At 33.4% G+C, this 15439-nt stretch overlaps 1 protein-coding gene and 1 pseudogene across 1 annotated transcript; one reads left to right on the top strand and one right to left on the bottom strand.

The window, feature by feature from the left end:
- Positions 1-435: 435 nt before the first annotated feature.
- On the bottom strand, positions 436-1419 carry LOC125220232 (putative proteasome inhibitor). Its single transcript, XM_048122394.1, has 4 exons — positions 1245-1419; positions 1008-1170; positions 800-919; positions 436-562 (listed from the first exon to the last, which is right to left on the bottom strand). The coding sequence occupies exons 1-4, from the start codon at positions 1417-1419 to the stop codon at positions 436-438; spliced, it is 585 nt and encodes a 194-aa protein (XP_047978351.1).
- A 1068-nt stretch (positions 1420-2487) lies between these two features.
- LOC148934364 (F-box protein At2g35280-like) lies at positions 2488-5440 on the top strand (annotated as a pseudogene).
- Positions 5441-15439: the final 9999 nt, after the last annotated feature.

Raw genomic sequence — 15439 nt, 5'->3', positions numbered from 1 at the left:
ATATTGTTGATATTTGTAATACACTATGTTGATATAAATTTTTTTTTACGAAATTTATCATATGATAACATAATGACGATATTACCCTTTTGTTGATATTTCGTCTACTATTTATTGAGATTCGTAATATTTTAATCTCATCCACTCACTTTAAAATCTAAGGGTGGAGATTTGATCTTGATTTTAGATTAGGGTGATATAAGCATTAGAATATGACCCCTAATAACTATATTAAAATACTAAAGAAATGTCAGTACACTATTTTTCTGTATTTAAATCTGCATGCTAGAGAAAATCCGATTAGATCAGCCTAAAATTAATTATAAGAAGTTGCAATTCCAAAATTCTACTCCATATATATTTAATTTGTTTCCGTGATATTGCGAATTGAGCTAAAAATTATAATACTCCTATTCTTCGCGAAAGTTAAATTTCTTAAATTTCCGGCCAAACTACTCCTCTATTTCCTCGGCTGTAGACTCTCCATCCGTTGACCGTATCCGAGCCATTATGGAAGTGCTCCAAGTCTGGATGTAACCCTCCTCCAGATCTTGGTGGATTTCTGGATACATTCATGTTAAATTGTGTCACATATACATCATATTAGACTAGTATTTAATTGTCAAGAGAGGAAAAAAATTTAAACTATGGTAAAATATAGTCATGGACAGTTCGACTCATTACTCAACTAGACAACAAAGCAACTTAAGAAACGGATACATGAGGCCTAGATTAAGATTACGCAGAGAAAGCAAAAGAAGCAAGTAAAGAGCAACGATCAACCAACATAAATAAATACCTAGATGCAGCATCCAGTTTGTTTAAAACTTCCTTGTTAATATTCTCCACTAGCTTCCACAGATTCTTGAACTGCGAACCATAATTGCTCCCGGCATCCTCTTGGACATATTCACCAGCACTACAAACCGATATACTAGTGAGTCGAAAAACCCTTTATATGTAAGCAAAGATAATACTATCAAAGTTCTTAAACTTATTCAACTTACTCCAATTCAACATGCAGAGGCTCGGAGCCTCCTTCCTTGAGAACATCAACGATCAATTTATCATTCATCACAAGGCACTTCACGAGCACCTTTTTTGAACCCTTCGAGTATACGGAGGCATACTTATGTTCGACATCGTTCCAACCATCCATCCCAACTTCATCTGACAAATTGAACATATTAAATTTGGAGAAATAGCATTCCAAACCCTAAAATAGTGAAATTAGTGTAAATTACCTTCGCAGGATACGGAAAGAGCGTCGTCGATGAAAGCAGGAGGACCGGTGGCGTGGAGGACGTATCCGGTGGCAACAAAGGACGAGTGGACGGTGTACGCTGCCTTATCAAAGGCGGTGCGGAATTGAGGCCGCGCCGCCCGTATCACTGCCAAAATCGACTGCTCAGTAGCCATATTGTAGATTTTGGGTGTTGTAGCAAAATACTTCCTCTACTCTCTTTCTTCTTCTTCAAGTCTTTACAAATTTTAAAAGAAATCAATACTAATATAATGAGATAGAAAGAGGGCGTGGCGGCGAGGAAGGCTCCGGTTGAGAGAGAGAGAGAGAGAAAGAGGGAGACGGCGAGAGATTTGGAAGAAGGCGGGAGGCAGGGAATTTTAATCTAAGATCACTAAGAGGGAAAGCTATATATAATAGGTATACCATGTATTAATTTTTACTTGTTAAAAAGTATATCTTTTTAAAAATAACATATTCCATAAAAAAAGGTATATTTTAAGGTAAATTATTTTTAAAAATAAAATAATAGTACAAAAGAAGACAAATATGATAGTTATAAGATTTTATCTTTTTAAAATGAGAAAAGATATAATATTTTCTCAAATACCTTTCTATTGGAGAATAATTTTTCATGGAAAAAAAAAGTAAATATGATAATTATATTATTACTTTACTTCTCTCCTTGCATATGCTCTAATAAGGAAACAAAATATTTGCATATGCTCTAATAAGGAAACAAAATATATGTATGTATGTATATATTTTCACATTCCATAGTTCTCATAATTACGATATCTTCCAAAAGTAAATTTCCTAAACTGAAGCCAAAAGATTATATATCGATTATGACTTAAACTATTGATAATTACAACAAAATATTCTACAATTATTTTAAAATTTATTAAAGTACGTTATTAATAATTTGAATAATATGCACATACTTCAAGAAACTCCACCTTGTTTACAATAATAAATAAAATAAAAATTCATTCTAGAAGTCTAATTAGCTGAATTATAAGCTCAAATAAGGAAACAAAATATATGCATGCAAATTCCATAATAAAACTGCGAATTTTTCATAATTACAATTTCTTCGCGAAAGTTAGATAAATGCTCAACTATTTTCCATGTTGGAGTTTGACTAGGAATCAATCCCTAATTAAAACTTATAAAAACCACCTATAAAATGTAATCTCCAGTACAAGTTACCGAAGTCAAAACACATAGAATTATCATTAATCATGAGGAGGAGGAGATTTCCAAAGAAGAATGAAGTTTCATATCTTCAAACTACACCTCGTGAATTGACAACACAAATTTTATGTTGAGTAGCAGCATCCTCAGCAGCCGATATCTATAGCATTAAAATAAGATATGTCTTAATTTTCACGATTGGTTTAATACTTGTTTATTAAAGTTGGCTAATTTTATCATACAAAACTTTTACTATATGGAGTAGTATTTTTTTTATCTTGTCTATCTTGTATACACTGGCGGACGCACGTTGGAACAAGGGGGTACTAGTGTACCTAGGGCTGGGTCGATACGATATACCGTATCAAAAATTTTGTTTCGTTATCATACCGAAAATATCGATATGAAAGAATTTCATATCGTTATTGTTTCGAAAGTTTCGGTATACCGTATTTCGGTATACCGAAATTTCGGTATGGAAAAATACTATACCGTTACCGTTTCAAAATTTCAGTATATCGTACCAAACTTCGGTATACCGTTCTAAACGGTATATCGATATTTCGTACGATATACCGAAATTTTATACCATTTCGAATACCTACCAAAAAATATAATTTCAAAACCGAAAAATAAAACTAAAATTAATATAATTTTAACATAATAAAATAAACATTCTCCACATCTTAATAATAAAAAAATATATAATTAAGTTATATGGATATATTTATGATTTAAACTTTTAATCTTAAAAAAATAAATTATATTATTACTATTATTATTATTATTATTATTATTATTATTATTATTATTATTATCATCATCATCATCATCATCATCATCATCATCATCGGTATATACGGTATAAACGATATGTATCGATAATTCGATACGTATTGATTTTCGATATATTTCGGTATACCGATAATATCGATATATATCGTATATTCGATATAAAACGGTATACCGCGGTATAAGAAAATTCATATCGTTATCATACCGAAAACTTTCGATACGGTATTGTATCGTACCGGAAGTTTCGGTATACCGAAAAATCGATATTTTTCGATATTTTTCAATACGATACGATCGATATACCGTTTTTTCGGTACATTTACCCAGCCCCTAAGTGTACCCCCAAATCTCATTCGTTTAAGTACTATTTCCAGTGGTAAAATGCTCCAGAATTCTCTTTTCCAACCCGTGTTCGAAACCTCGTCGGGGCAAATAAACCTATTTAACTTCACACCTCAATGTATAATATTTTTAGCTATGTTTAGACGAAAGAATCTTTTCAATTATTTACCATTCTTTATAATATTAGACTCCTTTTTAAGTTATGTAAATAGGTTTGTGTTAAAATGACAACACCTCTTAAAGTGACACTGTGACACTATATATCCAGCAATATACTATATTATAAACGCTACGCCGCAATATTATAAACGCTATACAACAATCTATAGATTGTTGTATAACGTATTGGATATTGCTGGCCGAGAAAAAATTGCTGTATACATACAGTGTTGTGTATTGTTGGCCGAGATTTTTACACTTGAGCATTTTTTTTATTGCCACATGACATATTATTTTTCGTCCACGTGTACAAATGATTGGCTAAGAATGGTGGTATGGTGTTATTTTATGTGTTGTCATTTTAACGCACCCCATATGCAGATATCTAATAGTAATTATTTGCGCACCTATTTTCTGTTATGCACTTCATTTTTTAGTTATTCGGTTGTTTAGTGGAGTAGCATGTTTTATATAATTTGAATTTTCATATTATATTCTATTATTTATTTATTTTAATTGCTTTGATTTTACGGTATTATTTTTATAATTTTATGTAATATTATCTGTAGCACAACTGGTCCTCGAAAAATATTCTTGTTTTTCTAATGATGCTCTATTATATAATTTTGTTTAATTGCTTTGATTTTTATATTATACTCTACTACTTCATTATTTTATGTAATATTATTTGCAGTACATTTCGTATCTAAAAAAATATTGCTATTTTTATTAAATTTCTAATATTATTTTGTAGTATATTATTTCATGTTGTACGATTCGTACCCCAAACCAAAATTCCCGAATCCGTCACTGCTTGTATACATTTGATTGAACACGCAAGTTTACAACGCTGCATCTATTTAAAGTTAAAATAGATAAAAAAAAAATACTAGCAAGCCCTATTTTTAACACATGAAAATCTTGATTCAAGATGATCAACCATTTCACTTGTTTCTCATTATACTATACTTTTACGTACTATCTTGACTCTCTTTTACTTGTCTTAGTTAAAACAACATTATTTTACTTGATTTATTTATTTGTTTTTGGGGTCACAGTTGTAAAAAATTAAGAGAAATTGCTGAAGATAGAGACATGCATGTTTAGACAAATTTCCGATCATAAAGTGGAGTCCATTATGTGAGAAAAAATAAAAGTTTCTCAATAGATGCAAACAATCCTCTAATCCTGAAGTGTGGTATAGAGAAGCATTGGTATGTATTTTAATTTGTAAAATATGCTCTTTCAAATTGAAAATAGTAAAATGATGCATACATTAACATGTTTAATTGGTTGGTGTGACAATTGGATTTTTTCAACAAGACAGACCTAGAAGCAGCTATTCCAAACTTGGATGAGGCCGTGAAAGTAGGGCATGTTAGAGCCTTGTATGCTTGTTGTATTATCTCTCTTATGAGTTGGGTCAATCAAGTAAAACAAGAGGGGATTAAATTGATGGCAAAAATGATTAGGAATGGATATACAAAGACAAGATTGAGATGGTACTGTCGAAAACTGATAGAGGAATTGAGACAAATGTGGATATACAATCTTGTGCTCAAAGATCCACCCATCTTTTGTAGCAAACTCCATCGTTGCTACCGAAAAACTAATATTTGGTCCGACGAAGATGAAGAAGACGATTGTGAAGCTTGTGCTGCCGATAGACATGTTCAACTTATCTCTTCTAGTTGTGCTAACTAGTTTCCGTATTTTCTTTATTTTTTCAATTTCTTTGTTTTAGTGTGAAAATGATTTGCTTAATTTCTCTGGTTGTGCGATGATATTCCTCTAATCTTATTTCACATCCTTAATCCTAGTTTCCATTTTGTGGCTATTCAACTCAAATTTTATGCTATACTATAGTTATTTAAGACTTGATCGATTCATGGTTATTAAAAAATTTATCGAAACCTAAAAGTTATGGATTCAAATCAAATGGGATTAAATCAAGTAATGCTTGTTCAATAGTAAAATAATGCAAACATCGTCTTATACTACCCCTATTTTCAAGACATATTGAATCAAACATATTGCGTGACTTCTAATTTATAACATGTACTGGTTTTGTTTATGTTGAAAGTAGATTTACTGCAAAATACTAGTGAGTGAGTGTGTGAAAATAAGGGGTAATAGGTTGTGTAAAATGTTTCACCATTATTATTGAGTAGTCGAATAAAGAATGAACAAGAAAAATGGCCATAGAGGAGTCCGATCCAATGATTGAACATGCAGAAGTAAAATAATTCGATAAATACTGTTGCCAATAATATTACTTGTATTAAATATTAAAATTAAGTCCTATCAACATGGTGGTGATAAAATAAACTATTGATAAGTAAAAAGCAACTAAAATTTCATCACCGTGCATTTGAAAAAGAAAGAGAAAAAAAACAGAAGTCGGGATTTACATGGAGCCCATAATATATACACCAGACAACACACTGAAATTGAAAATTTAAAAAATTTACGGTTGCTGGCGACATCTTTTAGCTTTGCAGTTGTGCATTTTTCGCTACTCTATCTTCCTAATGCTCTATGTTATATCCTACCATTCTTTTCCATTTTTTGCTAGAGCATTTTTTGCTACTCTATCTTCCTAATGCTCTGTTATATTATATCTTCCTAACCCATCTTCCATTATAATCTTCCTTCCAAATAAAAAAAAAAAACGGCTCAACAATATAGAGCGTTCTTAATTTTATTAGTGATCAGGAAAACCCTAAAATAATGAAATTAGCGTAAATTACCTTTGCAGGATACGGTAAGAGTGTCGTCAGCGAAAGCGGGAGGACCGGTGGCGTGGAGGACGTATCCGGTGGCAACAAAGGATGCGTAGACGGTGTATGCTGCCTTATCAAAGGCGGTGCGGAATTGTGGCCGCGCCGCCCGTATCACCGCCAAAATCGACTGCTCAGTAGCCATAATCAGGGTTTCGTAGTGTCTTACTCTATAGATAAAATATGTAAATAATGGACATGTAATGTAACTTTGACACTCAAAATGAACCAAATAATGTTCTTAAAATAGTACAAAATCCGAGCGTATAATATGCAAGCTTCTCCATTTCTCTCTGCGCGTTTCCTCTCTCTCTCTCTGCGACCGTGTCCCATCCGATTCATCTTTGCGACTGTGCCATAACGGTTTGTAGTGAGTATCTCGTGCTTCAGTTACTGGGATTAGGGTTAATTCGATTGTGATACGTTAGTTTGGGTTTCATCCCGAGCTTGAATGTGTTGAAAGTTGATTCAATTAATTCTGTAAATATTGGATAAGTTAGGAGTTGGTTATTATTATTAGATTAGTACAGTGTCAGTTATGTTGCAGTTCCTATTTATTAGGAAAGTAGTTATTTGGTAGTTATTTATGTAGCATTATAAAAGTATGGTTGTATACTTAGTTTGTAACAGATCTTACTCAATTAATAAAAACAACGTTTCTAGCTTACAACAATTTCTTTACTCTAATATGCTTTTACCACAATAGAATGATCTTCTATGTTGGGTGGATGTTGATTGTAGTCAATATCTTGCCTTGCGGCAATCTTGGTCAGTAATTGGGAATTTGGGATTATAATTTATTTGATTGCGTCTTTCAATAGCTTGTTTAGGTTATTATGCTTAGACAATGTAAAATGGTTTGTGTGACATCATAAGTTGTTTGTAAATCACATTAGTTATGATCTGCACTTTTGGAAAAGATATGAACTTGGCAATGAGCATATTCAAAATTATCTACTGTTATGTCAACTATGAGTGTTAATTGGTTATTGCTTTGAAGGCAAATGCAAAACTTGCACCGTGGAGATATGGAAAAGAGATGAACTTGACAATAAGCATATTCAAAATTATCTACCATTATGTCAACTATGAGTGTTAATTTGTTATTGCTTTGAAGGCAAATGCAAAACTTGCACCGTATAGGAGAAGAATAGTGATCGAGAATTTGGATGATATTTGTACTCTTTTCTGACAAGAGCTTGTTGATGGACAAGGTTGAAGAACACATCAAGAACACACCTATTCTTACTTGACAAAAGCGATGAAGAAGTCGATATTGTCGTGAGAGAATTGTTGGCCCGACAAAAATGAAAGGGGGCTACATCCTCAAGTTCTCTTGGATCGAGGAAGAAACAATCAAGGACTACGATCATATCTGATTGTATGAAGCAAATGACTACCGACTTTAAGGACTATATGATGACGGAAAAGAAAAAGAATGAGTTTCTTCTTGATAAGAAAAAAAAGGGGGTTAATCCCTAAGTAATTTTGGCAAGGTGGAGAGTATTGATTTGGATAACTCGCAGAAAATCAAGACTGTGGATTTGATGATGCACGATCACATATTGTTTGTTTTTCTGCACTCGTTTTGTAAAAATGATAGTAATAAATAGTTAAAGTGAAAAAAAAGTAAAGTAAAAGAGAGAATAATGTATAGAAGACTCTTCTCTAGCTTATTCTCTCTCTTATTTTACTATTTCTCGATTTTAACTATTTATTACATTTTTTACGAAATGAGTGCAGAAAAGTAAATGTGACTGTTAATGCGGGACGGAGGTAGTATATGGTAAAGAACTAAAGACCTTTCTTACTTATGTTTAGATGCAAATATTCTTTTTTAATTTATCTCATTACCATAACCATATATGACTGACATGATCATGATTTGTACTTGACTATATATATATACTTCATGTATAGGGGTGTGTTATATTGCTAACTATTTAAGTTGCTAACTCTGCTAACTCATCAATACAATGTATTAAAAATGTCAATACGGTGACATCAAAATGTGAACACATAACCAACGGGTCGCAGCACAGTTGGCAGCGCGGAGCTGTGGTGACCACGAGGTCACGGGTTCAAATCCTGCCACCTGCTGGGAGACTTTCGGCCTTAATCCGCAAGCCCGGTCGAGCAGGATTAGTCGGATTCGTTTGGTATACCTGTGGTTAAAACCAAAAAAAAATGTCAACACATAATATCAACACATTATATTGAAGTTCAACAAAATTATGTGTTGACATTTTAATGTTATCGTGTTGACATTTTTAATACACTGTATTGATGAGTTAGCAAGTTAGCAACTTACACCTATTTTAAGTCCATAGGATTTTAGAAAACTTGTGGTCTACAATTTGCCACGTGTAATTTTCGTCTTTATTAATTAAATCGATTTTTTTTAAAAAAAAACTATCAAATTAGGGTTTTGGATGAAAATGTCAATATAATGTTTCGAAAAATATCAACACAATGCTTTGAGAATGTTAACACTATGCTTTGAGAATGTTAACACATTGCTTATATTGACATTCTTCATGTATTATATTGATATATTTTATATACCATGTTGACCTTTGTTGCTGTACGGAAAATTGAAAATTTTCGATTTTTTTTTTCAAATTTTGACATCGGAACATATGTAAGTGAGATCTCATTGGAATCCTTATGAAATTATCTTTAATTTGATATATGTTGTGCGAAAAAATAATTTTAATCGAGAAAGTTATATGCGTTTTAATATTTTGGGATATTTTTCAAAAGTTAGTTACAACTACTTTGTTGTAAATTGACCTTAATACCCTTATTGATTTTTTTTTTATCGTATTGACATTCCAGGGCTAATGATCTAGGCCCTTAATATGAATATCTAATGGCTATTATTTAGTTGTAGTTAATAATTAAATATTGAGTTAGCAATATCTAACTCATCATTTAATTGCTAACTACAACTAATTTAAGACCACCGGATTTTAGAAAACTTGTGGTCTACAATTTGCCACGTGTAATTTTTATTTTTATTAATTAAATTGAAAAAGATAAAAAAAAAACTACCAAATTAGGATTTTGGACGAAAATGTCAATATAATATTTCGAAAATATCAACACAATGCTTTGAGAATGTTAACACAAAGATTTGAGAATGTTTACACATTGCTTATATTTACATTCTACATGTATTATATTAACATATTTTATATACTATGTTGACATTTGTGCTGTACGAAAAAATTTAAAAAATTCAATTTTTTTTTTCAAATTTTGACGTTGGAACATATGCTAGTGAGATCTCATTAGAATCCTTATTAAATTATCTTTAATTTGATATATGACGTTATAAAGTTATGAGATATTTTTAAAAAGTTAGTTACAACTAATTTGTTGTAAATTGACCTTAATACCCTTATTGACGTTTTTTGTTCATAGTATTGACATTTAGGGGGTTGACGATCTAGGCCCTTAATTTGTATATCTAATGACTATTATATGAGTGTAGTTAGCAATTAAGTATTGAGTTAACAATCAATTGGTAACTCATCATTTAATTGTTAACTACAACTAATTTAAGACCACCAGATTTTAGAAAACTTGTGATCTACAATTTTCCACATGTAATTTTCGATTTTATTAATAAAATCAAAAAAGAAAAAAAAAACTACCAAATTAAGGTTTTGGATGAAAATATCAATATAGTGTTTCGAAAATATCAACACAATGCTTTGAGAATGTTAACACATTGCTTATATTGACATTCTACATTTATTATATTGACATATTTTATATACTATGTTGACATTTGTGCTGTAAGAAAAAACTAAAAATTTTTGATTTTTTTTTCAAATTTTGACATTGGAACATATGCAAGTGGGATCTCGTTAGAATCCTTATGAAATTATCTTTAATTTGATATATGTTGTGCGAAAAAATAATTTAAATCGAGAAAGTTATATGCGTTTTAAAGTTATAGGATATTTTTCAAAAGTTAGTTACAACTAATTTATTGCAAATTGACCTTAATACCCTTATTGACATTTTTTTTATCGTATTGACATTTCGGGGTTGATGATCTAGGCCCTTAATTTGAATATCTAATGACTATTATTTAGTTGTAGTTAACAATTAAATATAGAGTTAGCAATATAACACTCCCCATGATATGAATCAAATAATGCTTGTTCTACTGCATGATTCTCATATTTTGTACATTAAAATCATCTATCAATTAATCATTAAAGCTTGATTATTATATATTAGTTGATAGATGTATATGTGGAGTGGGGTCTGATTGAAACTGTTTGTTTCCTATCAAGAAGGTGTCCAAATTCTTTTATCTTACCACCATTATCTTCATCTTTGAAATATCTTCGTGTGGGTATATTGTACGCCCCAATCAGAGCTCGGATGAAGAAGTTATGACCATTTGATGAAGGTTGCGTGAAGCAGTCAATCCCGGCAAAAACGCCCATCAAAATCACCCGGCTCCAGTAGAAACGTCCGGGTTGGCATAAAAAACGCCCGGGTTGGCACCATTTTGAGGATCGAGCGTTTTTCTCGATAATTGCCGAATTTCAGTGTTCAAATTGGTTTATGGGGCGGTTTTTGGAGGGATTGAGACATATTCAGACACGAGAAAAGGGAGAGGAAAAGAGAGAAAGAGAGGAGGAAGAAGAAAAGGAAGAAATTCCGGCCAATCTTCCGACGATCCATATCCAAATCCCAATTCCACTCAATGAGAGCATGTTTCCTATGGTTTTGGTTGCAAATTCCACCATGTGTTTAGGCTAAACTCTCTATGTTGCTCCAAGTTGTAATCTAGACTTTGTATGGATGTTTTTACACCATTGAACTTATTAGAAAAGGGAAGATTGTGATTGACAAAATATTTTGTAATTAAATTATAATACTTGGTGTCCAAGAATACTTGAAGCTCAAGAATACTTGGTGCTCAAGAATACTTAGAGCACAAGTACCACCATATTTACTTGTTTGTAATCCCTATTTAAAGGGTGCTTTATACAATGAAATCATCATCCTATTCAAAACAACCGTTCTCTTTTCTTCTTCCCTTTCAATTATGTTTTCTGTACCATTTAACATGGTACCAGAGCAGGACTCATAAAAGTTTCATCATTGTCCCTAAACCTTTCCCGACCTTTTAAACCAAAACCTGCAGAAAACCATTCAATATGTCAGAAAACGACGAAAAAAACAGTTCATCCCAATCGGATGAAAATTGCTCGGCAAATCGCTGAGATCATGAGCCGAAGCCTTTCCCTGATAATACCACCCAAACCAGAAACCACAGAAAACCCACCAGAAAAACCAGTTGTGTACAAAAATTGATACACAACCTCTCCATGTCGGAGGCAACAAGTTAAACGGAGACAATTACTCCGAATGGGCCGTGCTAATGAAGACGGCTATAAGCGGCAGGGGAATGGTATCTCACGTAACCGGAGTGCCGCCTCCCCCGCCACGAACAGATCCAGCCTTCCCGCAATGGCAATAAGCCGACCATTGCGTGCAAAATATCGAGCCACGACTGATCAGTCGGGTGTTGAAGCAACCGACTGCCAAGCACATATGGGATGCATTGGCGGTCACTTACGGAAGCGGTGGAGACAAACTCCAGATTTACGACCTGCACATCAAAGCCAGTATAGTGAAACAAGGAAGTCAATCATTGGAAGAGGTATTGTAACATCCCGAATTTCCGAACCCTAATTATAGAGCCCTAGAATTTATTATTGATGACGTGGGAGATGTGAATTATTTGATGAATGAATTTATTGCATGAGTTTCCTTGACCGGGAAGTTTGAAAAGTCAAACTTGTTAATTAGGTGATGTGGCATGTGACTTATTAAATTATGAGGTGAATTATTTGTTTAAGGGTGAGTGAGAATATTAGAGAAAATTTCCATAAATACTAGCCACCTAATTCTCATGATTTTCGAACCCCCTTGATTTTTGAAGGAGGAATTCTATTTTTCCGAATTTAATTTAATTCTTGGGATATTTATCCAAATTTAATCCAAAATCCAATTATTCCTTATTTTAATGAGAAAATCGACACCCCCCTTATTTAATAGTGATTTTCGAAAATCACTATGTTGGGAAGGAAATAATATTTTGCTTATTTTATTGGTTCCTTATTTGATTTCTTTCCATATCTAGAATTTAAATATTCTACTAAATCTTTCCATACCTTAAAAATCTTGCCATATCTTATTTTAGTGAATATAAAAAATTCATGACTTATTTAAAAGGCATAGAAACACCTACTTCCAATCCCTAATTGGGGGAATTCTTAATTTTTATTTTGCTCCGTGATATTTTATTCTACTCCGTAAAATATACCAAAACAAAGTCTTGGCTATTTTAAAACCCTAATTTTCGAAAATTAGGGGATTTGCCCTAGAGTCTATTTTTGTTAACTCTTCTTCCCCACTCCACAATATTATTTTATTTAATTGTGGAGAATAAAATCTTACCAAATATTCTATCTTAATTACCTAAAGATCTTGTTGAGCACTATAAATAGGAGAACTCCTAAACCTAACCCTAGAATTATCGCCCCCCCCCACCCCTACTACACGCCTCCCTCTCCTTCTTCACTCTCTCCAATTTTTCTTCTCCTATTCTCCAATACTTTGTCATCTTTTGAAGAAGAATTGATGTTCAACCCAAGAATCTTGAAGAACCAAGGCTAATACTTAATTTCTACCGTTCGTTTTTCTCTTAAGGTATTTTTATATCCATCTTCTTCGTTTCTACTCGATTCCTCTTCTTTCTAACCGATTAATCGGTCTTCTTGAACCCTCATGCATCTTGTTTGAGTGAAAGTGGGATAAAAGGGATACGTGAATAAATATGCATGTGGTGTGTGTGGGCGTGCGTGTAGGCGTGCGTGTCGTGTGTGTGAGTTGTGTGGTGTGGTGTGTGCAAGATGGCTAATTACTCTTGTGTAACTTATGTTGGTGTTAGATCTAGAGTTGAGATGCGAATGGAATTTATATGATGATTATGACTTAAGTTGACTAGTGATAATAAGATGAATCGATGGGAAAAGGGAAAGTGTAGAGACATGCATGAGTTAGGAGTTTGTGTTGAATCTGATTTGTGATATGTGCCTATGTGATTACAAAGGTGAAACCTCAGTTGCGAAGCCGGATAACAAAGGAAAGAACATACTTGAAACCTAAGCAGTCGAGGTGGGCTTTACTCTTAAAACTCTCTTTTATTTTGTCAGAAAATATTGATTGGTGTTATAAGGGTGGTTTAACTGTTATGTCATGCCTATGTTTGGTTTATTGTGATATAGTGTGCCTGATGCTTAGTTTGTGAGTTCGCTCCATTGGGCTATAAGGCTATGGATATGATTATACGAATTCGGGTCTGAGTATGGGCCGCAAACCCTACCAGGCTGTGTACACGATGGGATCAGGAGCCGTCCTTGCTAGTCGGCCGGTCTCGTGGGCGAAAAGTGTGGCCACACATTCGTCGCACCATGGAAATATTGTGATTGTGATTGTGATTGTGATTGTGATTGTGGAAACTTATGAGAAAATGGGGAGTTATTTTGACTGGCCAGTCTATGGAAAACATATTTTGTGATACTCGTGATATTCTCTTATAACTGCTTAAAACTCGAATTCACTTGGTAAGGGTGGCATAACTTATAAAACGTTTTGGCAACGAGTTCACTGAGTATTTCAAAATACTCAGCCCTGCATGTGTTTTCCTTATGTGCAGGTTGAACGATGACGAGCGGTGGCGGGTGTTGAGTTGGGTAACTAATTAAGATGGATAATTTGAACTTCAAGTGTAGTTGTGTCTTCATACATAGCTGCTTTTTTTCTCTTGGTCGTCTTCCGCTGAGTTTTTGATACACTTTAGTGTTGTTATGGATACTTTGCACTTATTCCTTTGGGTTTTGAGGTTTGAGAATTTTATCTTGGAAACCATGTCATACTCTTGAGACTTTGCTCGTTATTTATGATACCTTCCTATTTCCTATTTAAGCTTCTAGGTTAAGTTGTTGTTTTATTGCTCTGATGTTTCCTTTAAATGCTTTGGTCAAAACTCTTTAAATGAAACCCTAGCCTATGTTTATTTTTTTAGAGTCCGTTTGGGTAGCAGCTGCCGCATTTATTGTACCCTAGGAGGGCGGGCTGTTACAGTTGGTATCAGAGCCTTAGTTTCTTTCCGCTCTGGACCCAAGAGTCTTTTCAAAAATCTAAGTTGTCCTTTTAAAATTTTTTCTAAACGAACTGAATATGGAAGGCTCAATACCGCAACTCGTCTCGTTCAACCACGAAGAAAGAGGTACGAAATATTTCTATGATTGAAATTTTATACTCTTGGAAATTTTGGTGGAAAATGTCATTTGTTGTGAACATAGAAACCATGCCATAAGTGTTGAGCATATTGTTGTGCTTGTGAAGCGATGTTTCTTAAATGATGATTCCTAGGAGTTTGGAAATATTATGAACGTGAAGCGATGCTTCTTGAATGGTGATTTGTTGAATGTTGTATGAGAACTTGTGAAAATTGTGAAATGCGAATGTGATTACGTGAGATTATGTTGAAATGTTGAGAGATTATGTTGAAATGTTGCGATGCTTAGAATTGGACTTTTGAACCTAGCATGCCCTAGCTATACGATCACAGTGCTTATATCAACAGTAGAAACGTGGAATGACTAGTGTGAGGCGATTAGAGTACTTAGGCACTGGACGAAACGCGAATGGAAAACGCACGAATAGTTATCTTAAGAACGAGAACTTTGGACGCAGCGCTACCTTTGTACCATCACCTTTTGACTTTTATACACATTCGCAGCACCATTTGAGATCACACACTTGCTATTCTTTTCCACCCTTTGTGACAGTGTTGACTTTTTTTCCTTCCCTTCTTGTGTAG

Source organism: Salvia hispanica, chromosome 1 (assembly GCF_029641045.1).
Source record: "Salvia hispanica isolate PSC_SH4W2 chromosome 1, Shi_PSC_v1, whole genome shotgun sequence".
In the NCBI taxonomy this organism is placed as follows: domain Eukaryota; kingdom Viridiplantae; phylum Streptophyta; class Magnoliopsida; order Lamiales; family Lamiaceae; genus Salvia; species Salvia hispanica.
This window is presented reverse-complemented; position numbering and strand designations above follow the sequence as displayed.

Coding starts and splice junctions, on each gene's coding strand:
- LOC125220232 (XM_048122394.1), bottom strand. CDS start 1,419: ATGGCTACTGAGCAGTCGATTTTGGCAGTGATACGGGCGGCGCGGCCT. Junction 1,171..1,244: donor TCTTTCCGTATCCTGCGAAG/GTAATTTACACT, acceptor TCAATTTGTCAG/ATGAAGTTGGGATGGATGGT. Junction 563..799: donor AAACTGGATGCTGCATCTAG/GTATTTATTTAT, acceptor GAATGTATCCAG/AAATCCACCAAGATCTGGAG.